Source organism: Meles meles, chromosome 19 (assembly GCF_922984935.1).
Source record: "Meles meles chromosome 19, mMelMel3.1 paternal haplotype, whole genome shotgun sequence".
NCBI classification, from domain to species: Eukaryota; Metazoa; Chordata; class Mammalia; order Carnivora; family Mustelidae; genus Meles; species Meles meles.
The window spans coordinates 40438009-40450850 of record NC_060084.1 but is presented as its reverse complement, the minus strand read 5'-3'; the positions used below and the strand labels follow the sequence as shown (position 1 = coordinate 40450850).

General features: G+C 50.9%; 1 protein-coding gene across 1 annotated transcript in view; it reads right to left on the bottom strand.

Annotated features, from left to right (window-relative positions):
- TDRD12 (tudor domain containing 12) overlaps positions 1-12842 on the bottom strand; it is a 66677-nt gene that overhangs the window by 2039 nt on the left and 51796 nt on the right. Inside the window, exons 23-31 of the mRNA XM_045987902.1 lie at positions 10591-10778; positions 9448-9658; positions 7986-8078; positions 5913-6085; positions 2571-2680; positions 891-951; positions 689-802; positions 451-604; positions 301-367 (exon numbers count right to left, since the gene is read on the bottom strand). Coding sequence (XP_045843858.1) covers positions 301-367; positions 451-604; positions 689-802; positions 891-951; positions 2571-2680; positions 5913-6085; positions 7986-8078; positions 9448-9658; positions 10591-10778 — 1171 coding nt within the window. The remainder of the gene's footprint in view (positions 1-300; positions 368-450; positions 605-688; positions 803-890; positions 952-2570; positions 2681-5912; positions 6086-7985; positions 8079-9447; positions 9659-10590; positions 10779-12842) is intronic.

Below are 12842 nucleotides of genomic sequence, written 5' to 3'. Positions count from 1 at the left end.
GAGCTCTATTTTGCGACTTTCTATTTTTGTTACTTTAGGCAAGAAATGAGCAGATAAAATGCCTGCTTAGAAATAAATTACCTCCCGGGAAGAAAATCTGTAAAGGTGTTGTAAGAAGGTTGCTTATAATTAAAAGTTGATGCCTCCTTGAGCCAGAACATTTAGCATCAAGATGGACCACAAGGAGAAAACCAATTCCTAAGGGCTTCATGGTAACGACCCGTTGCCACGAGGGCCGCAGTCCTCAAACATGGCCTTCAGCCCCTGCGACTCCCCAGGAGTGGGCGCATCCCATCTTACCCTGGGGGAGCTGGCTGTCCTCCTCACATTCTTCCCAGTGATCGAAATCAAAAGCCACATTAGGATTCTGTTCAAAAGAACAGGTGACATTTAATACAGAGTAAGTCATGCTCAGGCCACTGAGACCAGTCACGGTCCATTTCCACTCACTTTCTGTTTGAGTAAGCCACACCAAGATCCTCTGGTCTCTTTCGCTAGAGTGATCACAGGTTCCTCATTCACGATCGTGCATTTGCAGGCATCTTTTACTATGTTGGCCTGCAGCTCCATATCGGCCAAGTAAAACTTCTCTCCTGTCCAGCCACTAGGTGTACAGAGAGAAAGGCCAGTCTTTTAACATGTTCAAAGTGATTTCCGATTTCACACTGGAAGACATACACGAACCTACCTGAAAACAACTCTATCTTGGAAATATTTACATTTGTAATCTTTTACATTCCTTATCCTTATCTTCAGTATGACCACATCATCTTTCTGGAACCACTTTATCTGTGGGTGGAAGCTAGGAGAGAAGACAGTGGCTTACATGGGCACACGATTCACTCACTGGGCGTGGAGGGAAGCCGACCTCAGCCATGGGGGGGATGTACCTTTTCAGAGGCTCTGTGGTTCTGTGAAGGGAAGAATCGCTCGTGTTTTCAGGTAAAGTTTCTGGGCAGAGAGTCAAACGTGCCAGTAAGTTATTTATATGTGACCATATACTCCACGTACCTATCTGTACTTCTCGCACTTGACGCAACTTTTAGCCAAGGAACAACTTACAAAGAATGTCAATTTCCACATATCCGCTTGCAAAGAATAATTAGAAAAGATTAAAATGCACCACATTTAGTAGAATTATAAAAAACAGGCTCTGACAAATACTATAATTAACCCATCAGGTAATTAAAGTTTCTCTGAAATGGAGTGGCATCACGGTCGGCGGCCACATTAACCCACGAGGCCCGGAGATGGGCCACTAGAGGGGAAGGCATCTGGTCACCAGTCTACACAAGGAACCAGTACTGATCACGATGCTTCCCCCCACAAAAAAAACCGCCATTTGAACGGCTCGGTCTAAAACCCCCGAATCTTCCCTCTGAAGATGGACCAAGAATGTTCATGGCAGCTTTAATCACAGTCAAACACTGCAAACAGCCTCAGTGTCTACCAACAGGTGAACAGACAGATAACCTGTGGTGGGTTATCACAGAACAGCGCTCAAGGGGGAGAAGGTACAGAAGGAACCACCACTCCTTGGAATCCTGCATGAATCTCACAGACAACGCCGAGGGGGAGAGGCCTCCAGAGCGTACACCCCGGGCTTCTAACTCAGCAGAACTCATCCGAGCTGATGGCGGTGGATGTCACGACTGGTTCTGGGGAAGGTTTCAGGAGGGGAAGATGCGGACGGGAGAGTCCTGGGCTGTGGGAATGTTCAGCCGCCTCAGCTGGGTGCAGTCAGTGGCCATGGTACCCGTGTCAGTAATTGTGACGGGCTGTGTGTGCTTCCCTGCATGAACATCACGCCTCAATTAACTAAACAGGGAAAGCGATTAAAAAAACACTGGAAGCAGAATTGTCAAAAAGAGATACGAGTTTATGTCCCTTTCTATAGAATTCATCTAAAAGTAGAAAGCCTTGGGGCACCTGGGTGGCTCAGTGGGTTAAGCCTCTGCCTTCAGCTCAGGTCATGATCTCAGGGTCCTGGGATCGAGCCCCACATGGGGTTCTCTGCTCAGCGGGGAGCCTGCTTCCTCCTCCTCTCTCTGCCTGCCTCTCTGCTTACCTGTGATCTCTGTCAAATAAATAAAATCTTAAAAAAAATAATAAAAGTAGAAAGCTTCAACACTGGAAAACTTCCAAGCTTTCATGATTTTAAGTGAGCCACTTTTAAAAAAAGATTTTATTTATTTATTTGTCAGAGAGAAAGAGAGCAAGCACAAGCAGGGGGAACAGCAGGGGGAGAGAGAGAAACAGGCTCTCCACTGAGCAGGGAGCATGATGCGGGGCTCGATCCCAGGACTCTGGGATCATGACCTGAGCTGAAGGCAGACGCTTAACCCACTGAGCCACCCAGGCGTCCCAAGCCATTTTTTTAGAAAGATTTTTTAAAAAATTCATTTGAGAGACAGAAAGAGAGAAAGCATGAGCAGGGGGGAGGGGCAAAGGAAGAGGGAGAAGCAGACTCCCTGCTTACCAGGGAGCCCTGACAAGGGGCTCGACCCCAGAACCCTGGGATCATGACCTAAGCTGAAGGCCCTAAGTGAGCCGTGTAGTCAATCACCAACCATGCTTTTGGTTTTCTGGCTTCGTCTGGGAGTCAGCCCCTCTTTCTGAGCCGCTGTCCTCTCGCTGTGGGCTCTGTAGACGAGCAGCATCTTCTGCTGGAGAAGGAGCGCTGGACAGGAAGAGGTGAAGGTTAACTCAGAGTCCAGGGAAAGCAAACTCGGACTCTCTAGGGGCCCGCCCACCCAGAGGAGGAGGACAGGCAGCAACTGTCAAACCGTCCGGGTCACCGACTGCTCCCGGAGGCCAGGCCGAGCCACCGACTCTGCTCACTGGGGCGCCCCTCGTGGCGAGCCCAGAGCAGATCATCGATACAGACAGGCTGGTAAGTACAGTGACTCGTTTACCAGAAAAGTTCCCTTTCAAATCCTTTAACTTCGAGAATACCCAGTCCTGTGACCCACTTTGAAATGGATAAAAGGGGAGAAGTAAAGGCATCTCTGTGCCCCTGCCCGAGTTCCTCAGTTCCTCCCCCCCGAAACACCCCCTTATTCGAGAAACATTCTTTGCACAAAGAAGCACACAATGCCATCTATGTCGAAAACACACGCAGGCGCCATTTAAACACCCGGGAACCTACTCCATTCACTTCTCTGCTCCCTCGATTACACTTAACAACTAGAGACAGATCACTCCGTATCAGTACTTAGAGTGTTGCTGCACTCTTTAAAAATTAAAAAAAATTTTTTGAGCAGATAACCACTTTCATGTGGTTCAATGTTTTGAAATAAATGAAAAGGTCTTTAAACAAAAACAAATGACAAAGTCTTACACAGTGAAAAATCTCCCTCTAGTTCCTGTTCCCCTGCCACCCCACTGCCTTCCTCACAGGCAACAACGTAATTCATTTTGTGTGCATCCTTTCGGAGAGGACTCAAGCCTTAAGAGCAAGGCCATACAAACACGTGCACGTGTGCAGGCGTACACACACACACACACCCATACCTATGGCATGGGGGTGTGCATGGGTGTCTCCAAGGGGACTTCTGCTCAACACACATAAAGCCTCTGAGCGGCACCCCACAAACGGTGAAAACCGCGTCTTGTGTTCCAACCACCCAGGCAGGGACATGTCCCCAGGCCCCGTCCTCCCCACGGTGCAGCCCCAGACCCTCCAACCCCTTCTCTCTTCCCCCATGGCTCTCTCTCCCCCACCACACCCTCATCCACTGGGGTTCCGTCCCTCCTCGTCACGCACTTCCCAAACGATGACTCTCCTCCACTCCCAGCAAATGAGTCTTGCCCGACTGCTTTTCCTGAGCTCCAGGCTTATGCTTTCCATAATCTTTCAATGTGACGTGTCCCAAACCAATTTACGGTCTCCTCCTCCCATACCAGCACTGTGACACTGTCCACCATGCCAATACCCTTCCGCCCAGGGCTCTGCAATCCCAGCCCGCCGTCTGTCAGTCACCAAGCCCTGTGGCTTCCAGAGCTTTCCCGTCCCCAGGATCTGTCCTCTTCCCCAGCGTGCTGGAAGAACGGCGCCTTTCTCCTCGTTCTGATCCCAACCACCACCGCGGCTTCCCAATCCCACTCCTGAACCGGAGTCTCTGCTGGGCAGGCTCCATCTGTAGCACCTCGTGCGCAGTCCTGTGCTCGCCCACCTCATGTGTGTGCCCACCGGGGACAGGCTGTTGCACACCCGCAAAACCGAGTGTGCGGAGGGCCGGGTGCAGAACAGAGCCGGGGCTCAGGTACAGCTGCCTTGTTTCACAGAACTGACCGAGCCTCATGGTCATCGAAGCTACTAAACTCTAACGACATCTCTGTTTTTAAAAGAGTATCTTATAAACAAGCGTGGAGCAATGTTTGCTTCCTGAAAGTGTGTAGAAATGGACATGTCCCCTAATCCCACAGGCATCCGAATTCATTAAGATAAAAATTAACAACTTCAGACAGAAGTATTTTAACCTTTGCCATGTTCTTTGAAACTCTGCTGTGCTCATCAGTCCCCAGAGGCCCCAGGCTGACCCCATGCCCGGCTCGCCGTGCTCACTCGTCGGGCCTCCTGTGGCGTCTGGCAGGCACCTGGCCCCCTGCTCTGAGCGAGCCCCTCACCTGCCGCCTGAGTGTCTGCCCTCCTCGGCCTCGTCTTCCGCCGCCGCTGCCCCTCCTTTCCAGGCTCCCTTCGGGGCTCCCCACACTCGTCCCTGGGGCTCAGCCCTCAGACTCTGACACCCACTCCTTCGGGCTCTCATCCAGGTCCGGGCTGTCAGGACCCAGAGCTGCCAGCGGGCCGCCCTGAGACCACACCCCCCCAGAAATGCATTCGGAAAGCAGCTACTTCTCGCAACCTCCACAAAGCTGCCCTGGCCCGAGCCACCGGCACCACGTCCTGAACTCTCGGCACAGCCTTTGTCCCCCATCCCAGCCTCTTCTCAACACGGCAGCCAAGGATCTTCTGACTAAATCATTCCTCTGCTCAACACCTCCTCACAGCCCAAGCCCAATCAATGCCTGCAGATGGCCACGGGGTCCCACAGGCTCCCACCCGGGACAGCTCTGACCCCCGCACCCGCGGTTCTCCCCGCCTTTCTGCTCTCGTCCCAGCACCTCGCTTGCCGCTCCTGTCAGCAAGGGGTAACTGAGTCTGCTCTGTGACCACTTTGCGGGCTGCTTTTTCAGTGACTCTCCGGCTCTCCCCTGTCGGCTTGTGGAGGCGTCCACGGGGACAGCCGACCGGGAACGCTGCCAGGCGTCAGTCTGATGAGGGCTGTGCGAGGCGGGATCGCTCGGGACGCACCGTGTCGCCAGTGCCGCCCGGAGTGGCCCAGAGCTGTGGCACATTCACACAGTGGGATCTCACGTGGCAGGTACGACCCACAGCCACACGTGCGGCCTGGGACAGCCTCACCAACGGCGCCGAACTCAAGAAGCCGGAGAGAAGGGCAGCCGCCTCACTACCTCAGACAGAGCCCAAGCCGGGAAGAGGAGCGCGCTCCCTCGGGGAGGGAGCGGCCGGCGGTGGGGCCGAGCACGCATCCTTCCCACCCAGGGCCAGCCTCTGTGCTCAGAACACGCACCAGACCACACTTACTACACAACGCTTTTCTGTGTGTCAGTCGACAGCTAACAGAGACTCACTCGGTAAGAGATACGGGTGCACCACCACACTCGGGGCTGGTTTTGTAATATTCCATCCGAACCAGAACTGCGCATGGGAGGCTGGATAAAAATCAGATTCCCCAAATCTGAGAAATGACTGAAGCTCAGTGACCGAAACATGGAAACCCAGGGACCTACTCAACTTCCGGAAACAACAACAACAAAAAAGGTCTCTAAACTCCTGAGCTCTAGTCCACAAAACGGCACTTCCAAAAGGGAGACAAAAACTCACTCACAGGGCCTGGCTCGGGCCTTCTTCACCGGGCGGCATCTTAGCTCCCTCACGGAACGTCTTCAGCTGCTCTACGTGCTCGGAGTTGTCGATGCCCATTCCCATCGACAGAATTTCAGAACGAACGTTATAATCAATAACAGAGGTCTTCAAATTGGAAAGTTTCGTAATGTGCACCTTGAATCAAAGAGAAGGTCCATTTGCAGCAATCAGACTTTGAACTTTCAAATCAATGGAAAATGTACTCATGTGACCTTGTGATCTCCCGGTGTCACACTGCGTGCATGTGGGATCCCCCTGCGGCTTCCCGCTGATTTCCTGAGGTGACATGTGAGATTCCTCCGGAGCCCACTCCCACACTGCAGAGGTCTGATGCGGGCTGGTACTGGGGGCCCCCAAAGAATTCCTAGACCTCTCTTAACAAGGAGGCCCTAAGGCTCAGAGACGTCAATGGCCAGGAGGGGCCTATACCACAGCCCTAAATCCCGAGTTCTCTGCGGTTTCCTCCACTGGTTCTTCTGCAACCAAAATATTCTCATCCTTCTTAATTTACACAAAATAGGAGGTTCTACAACACTGTGATTCCCGCTGGTGGGAGGTGCAGACCCAGGACTGGGCATCCCTTTAATTCCAGCAGGAGGGGAGCCAGCTGAGACCAGCCGGAGCACCTTCCTAAGTGAACCCCGGGAATGTGTGCCCGTCTGGGAATGGCAGAAGAGCCTTTCTCCTCTCAAACTGAGGGCCGAGCCTCCCCCGCACTGTGCCATCGACACCACTACTCTAAATGAAATGCCAAGTGAATTTCTTTTTATGCTTCTTTATTTCCTTAGCTATTTTTTAAAAAATCTCTTAATAAAGCTTCCATTTTTGGTGCACCTGGGGGGCTCAGCTGGCTAAGCAACTTCCCTCGGCTCAGTTTCCACTTTTTTTCCTCTAGTAGAGAACAAGAATATTGGCTTTTATATAAATCAAGACCCCAAATCTTCATTTGACCTGTATTGGCAATCTTTATCTTCTCCATTAAAAATCGTTCTCTCTTCTAAACTCTTAAGTCTTATACCCAAACTCCTCTTTGTAAGTGTTAAGGCTTTTCCAATTTCATAAAAATAACTCTCAGCAAAACAACTTTATGAACTGAACGCTTTTAAATGTTATAAACACCGATTAAGATTTAAGTCCAATGGAGCAGAACTTTGGCTGGAAAAGTGGAGTTCTTGGGGTGCGAGCAGCCAGAGAGGGTGATGCCGGCATCAGAGGGGATGCACGGAGGCACCACGGAGAGGTCCCGGTCTGGCACTCAGCCCTGCCCGGCCCTACACCAGCTCCACGGGATTGGAGTTTCTGTTCACGGAGAGAATCCGAGTCCCACACAGGACCTCGCACACAATAGGTGCTCAATAAATACTTGGTGCAGGAACGAGGCGGACACCGTAAACTAACAAAACTGAGCTCTGAAAGCCCAAGGACTGGCGTCCTCGATGTGACTGATCCCACGCAGGGACCCCCGTTCTGAAATTGGCCTTCCCCAGCAGTGTGGACAGAGGACGGTGACACTGTTTTAGCGGTGGACAACCAACGCTTGAGAGAACGTGGAATAGAACCGTGTGCATCAGAGACTATCCATGTAACAAGGGGAGTTTCACGGAGCTTGTCTCCCTGGTGTGTGTGTGTTGGCTTACAAAGAAAGGACTCCCTTAAACAACAACAAAAAAACCCTGCAACCAAGTTCATGACCCAAATAACATGGAAAAAAGCAACTCTCCCTAACACACAGCACCCCCCCAAAGCCTCCTTTATTTGAGGCAAACTATTATTCAAGATTAGAATAATTTTAGGGGTCCATCCAAAACCAGATTTCTTTCAAGACAACTGCATACTCAGGGTGCCTGGGTGGCTCTGGTGGTTAAGCATCTGACTTCGGCTCAGGTCATAATCTCAGGCTCCTGAGGTTGGGCCCCACTTTGGGCTCCCTGCTCAGCGGGAAGCCAGCTGCTCCCTCTGCCCCTCCCCCATTCGTGTGCCCCCCCCAAGTGAATAAAATCCCTTGTTAAGAAACGAAAAAGAACTGCACACTCACCATTGGGTCAATCCACACTGTATTCCCTAAAGCCAGTATCACTTTGGCATCATGCAATTTTCCAATTATTTTATGATGAATGTACCTAGTAACCTAGGAGAAAACCACTCAGATAATTTCTCTGAAGCTTGAGGAGAATATCTCATTCTGGTTATGCTGCAGAGTTTCGCAAAAATCGTTTCCATGCATTTTGCTTGAGCCTCACCCCCACCCTGGGAGGCAGGTCACAGAGGCCATCGTGCCGCTGCGTGGACAAGGGCCATGAACAGGGGAGCTGAGTAAGGACAGAGGCAGACGGCATCTCTGGACCCCCCAAACTGGATGTTCCCTGCTGCGGCCCTGTGAACGGTCCACAAGTCCATCTTTGGAAGCTCAGTGAGCCTGAAGAGACCCTGGGGCCGAGGGGCTCCGGCTTCCGTGTCCCCATCCCGAGGCCCGTGGCCACTCTCCTCTCCCGCAGGCCCCTGGCAGACACCATGTGTCTGAGTACTCCTGCAGGCCCATCTGCGCTTCCATAAAGGGGACGGGACGGAGCTGGCTCCTCCATCCCTTGCACAGTCATTCCAAAGAACAGGCATGGGGAAAACCTGCCCCATTTCCAGAGGCCCCTCTTCCAGAAATACTTGTGACTATCTTGACAGACCAAAGGTTTCCTGGAGACAAGAACCACGACCTTCCTGCTTATGGGCACACCCCCAGAGCCCAGTGGTACCAGCCCACAGCGGACACTCCGAAAATACTTCGCAGCGGGAGAAAGCACACTCAGTAAGGAGTGTGTTCACGGACCCGCTAGCAGTGCCGGGAGTTCATCCCACACTGCACAAACACTTATCTGTTCACTCCCTGCACCATGTCTGACCTTGTTTATTACCTTTCCTTTGCCAACCGCAATGGCTCACTTCACGTCCTCCCGACCAGATGATCTGAAACGTAACCCTCCTTTGAAGAGTCAAGCACGTCACCGGGAAGACGACTCATGGATCTGCTGACCAGCGGGACCAGCTGTGAGGTCCGGGTCTCTGGCTGGCTGGTGAGCCGCGTGAGCCCCCCCAGGACGGCTCTTCCTCGTACCATGAGTTCTCTACCCCTGCGGTGCCTCATCCGGTCTTCCGGGGGGGGACGTTCTAGCCACACATCCTGAAGGGCCCAGAGGACATGCCCTTTCTGTGTTCTCTTCCCTTGCCCGCCTTCCCAACCTGAGGGAAACAACCTGGCCTCTGCTCCCCTCTGGTGGGGCATCCACTTGGGGCTTACGCTGTTTCCTCTCAAGCGGACAGCCAACCCATTTCACCGCGACGCATATCTTAGGCCGATTCGAGGAGTGTGTGCACTACCGATGACGACGGCCACCGTACAAGGCTGGGAACACGAGGCGACTTACCCAAACCCAACACTCTAAATGAACCTCAATTCCGTGCATATTCTCAAAGTCAACAAAAGGCAAAAAGCCAAAATAACTTACCTTTGGATTCCACTCAACTTCATTGTCCGCAGGTTTCACTCTGCAAACAATGAACTCCACCGCCTGGGGGGGCAGAGTGTGGAAATTTTCCGGGAGATGCAGCAGTTGGCCTCTCGTGACGAGTCCAGTCCGGCCTTCATCTATGAACTTCACCAGGACACTGTCCGCACCCCAGGTGTCTTCTTTCCGGCTCATCTCCAGCACCTCCACCCTGGAGGACACCCGTGCCTCAGTGTCACAGAGACCCCAGAGGAAAATCACCCTTGCCTCCGCCTACTCATTAGAGAAGACTCTAAACTGCAAGGTTCTTTCCCTTGGGGAATAAAAATAAAAATGAGCCCGAGCCCTCAAGGACACTCAGAAGGGCCTACTTAAATCAAGTACAGAGAAGTATAAAAAATGTATAGTGCTTTTGACTAGAGAAGATCCCTTTATCAGACAACACAATGAAAATCAACTCAGTCAAGTGCAGTCTCCACCCTTCTCCATTGAGGCTCCCGGGAGCGCAGCGGGGAGCGGCAGGGGAGGGGGTGAGCGTGCCGAGGCAGGCTGCCCGGTGGAGCCCACGCCGCACAGCCCACGTCACCACACGGCGGCTCAGCCTGCTCTGCTGTAAGAGGGACCCGTTTCACGGGAATCCCGGGAGCACGAGGGGAGGTGGAGGCGTGCATGGAGGCGGCAGAGGGACAGCTCCAGAACCACCCCGCCTCCCGCGCTCTGTGCTCAGGAGCCCAGGGTCAGACAAGTCTCAGCAAAACCGTGCCAGGAAGCTGGGGGGCGGGGGGGGGGGGGATGCGCCACTGCCACCACCCCCTGGGGGTGTCTGTGCACACCAGGGCAGACGGACACGGATGCAAACAGGGATTTGATACCACTTAAAGTTGCCCACACTTGGGGCACCTGAGTGGCTCAGTGGGTTAGGCCTCTGCCTTCGGCTCAGGTCATGATCTCAGGGTCCTGGGATCAAACCCAACATCGGGCTCTCTGCTTAGCAGGGAGCATGCTTCCCCCTCTCTCTCTGCCTGCCTCTCTGCCTACTTGTGATCTCTCTCTCTCTCTGCCAAATAAATAAATAATCTTAAAAAAAAAAAAAAGTTGCCCACACTTCACAGCTCTTAGAGATGAAATACATAGACCTTTTACCTGTGAAAAAGTGTTTTTTCTGCTAATCCATATAATCCAAGTTTCTCCACCTTTTCAACAGTCATTTTGTTGCTGTTACCCTTAAAATACTCGTTCATTTCAGCGTTAAGACTTGCATAAAGATCCACCTGTTTGTCAACTATACGACCAAAGTAATGTGTTGCATTCGAAATATAAAAGGGTATTATCTGAAAAATAATCAGCAAACATACTCAGAAAATAAACTCAATCTAAGCTGAAAAGCTATCTGCAGAAATCAGCCCCTGGCCTGAGAGCCCAAAGCACGCCGCCAGGGATGGAAACATGAACCAGGAAGCTGGCCGACGCACACGACCACCTTCCTGTACCCACAGAGGATGTGGTTTCCCTTTTAAATCTAAGGCAAGACTTTTTATTAATCTTATTATTTTAAAACTTCTTTATAAATTATGTTTCTTTGTTTAATCCCTAACTGCACTTAATAAAAATCGTTCATAAATAGCATCCCTGTCTCTTGAGCTCTTTTTGATCTTTGTTCCCGTAACACACAGTATTTCGTGCAGGAGGCTCTAGGGATACGAGGTAAGCCACGTCCTACGCACAGATGGGCCGCAGCTAGCGTGTGGTCAAAGAAGACAACTCTTCACAGTCAAGTGTGCGCAGGGTGACTGGTGTTTGAGGGGCAATGTCGGCGTGCTCGTGTGTTAACAAGAGCGTAGAGTAGGCATTTCTGTGTAAGGCGGGGGGAGTGGTGAGCTGCCCCAGCAGAGGCGAGGACAGAGCAGTGACCTGCTGGGAGGGCGGAGGGGGCAGTACTGACTGGGAGGCAAGCAGGCCAGGAGGCAACCGTGAGGTCACCATTCGTGATCAATCTCGCAGGCTGACAGCCCTTAGCCCTCCTCTGTGGCACCCCCAAGCCCCCCTACTTGCCGTTCCCCCACTCTCACTGACAACGAGCCCTGTCCTGTGCCACAACACGCCATGTTAACGCCTACATCGGGGACTCACTGCTTCCTCTCCCTGCAACAGAAGACCCAGGTCTTCCATGGCTGGATCCTTATCCTCTGGCCCTCAGGGCAGCTGACACCTCAGAGATGCCTCCCTGCCCACAATCCCTAAAGGCCCCCTGGTATTTTGCTGCATTCACCTTCTCTAGAGCACTTGTTATCATCTTTTCCACTCATTATCCCAGAAAAAAAAAAAAACCAAAATGTGCCTAGAAAATCCCCTGTCCTGGACACACGGGACAGTCCCTTTCCAGCCATGACTGCCCCCCGCCCCCTACCTGTTTTGACTCCACTCTCACAAGCCATCCTGTACATAACTAATTCACTCTGTTACAGTCACAGGATACAAGACAAGGACACAAAAATCAACTGCATTTTTAAACAATCAGAAAATGAAGTTCAAAGAAAAGTAACATTAGCATCTAAAAAGATGAAATGCTAGGAATAAACTTAACATGGTAAGGACAAGATCTGTCTACTGAAAAGTGGGACACATTGCTTAGAAAAATTAAAGGTGACCTAGATACAAAATGACAGGTATACCATGTTAATGGACAAGACTCAATGCAATTCCACTCAAAATCCCATCAGGCTTCTAAGTACAAACTAGCAAGCTGATTCTAAAATTTTCTATGGCTATGCAAAGGAGTAGTCAGTGAGAAGGATACTGAAGAGGATGGGCCAATTGGAAGACGTCCCTACCAGTCTCCAGGATTACTTATAAAGCTACAGCACTCAAGCCAATGTGTACCCCATAAGGGTAGACAAAGAGACCAAGAACTAGAATGAAGAATTCAGAATTTACAAATATGGTGTCTTAATTTATGTCAAGGTGCCAAGGTAATTAAGGGGAAAATAAAGGTCTTTACAACAGATGGTACTAGAGCAACCAAGTATCCATAAGGAAAAAACTTTTCCTTATACACACACACAAATTAATTTGAGATAGATCATAGACCTAAATGCAAAACCATAGAACTTTGAGAATAAAAAATAGGGAAGAATCTTTGCAATCTTAGGGTAGGCAAAGATTTCTTATGGCATGAAAAGCACAAAACGAAGAAGACGATGACTTCATCAAAATTAAAAACTTTTGCTTTTCAACTGAGGGAAAATATTGCAATAGATCTGACAAAGCATATCCATAATCTACAAAGAACTCTTAAAACTCAACAAGACAACCCAAATTAAAAACTGGGCAGGAACTATAAAATGGAGTTAATAATGCAGATACAAAGGGCTAAATAAGCCGTGAGAAGAGGCCCA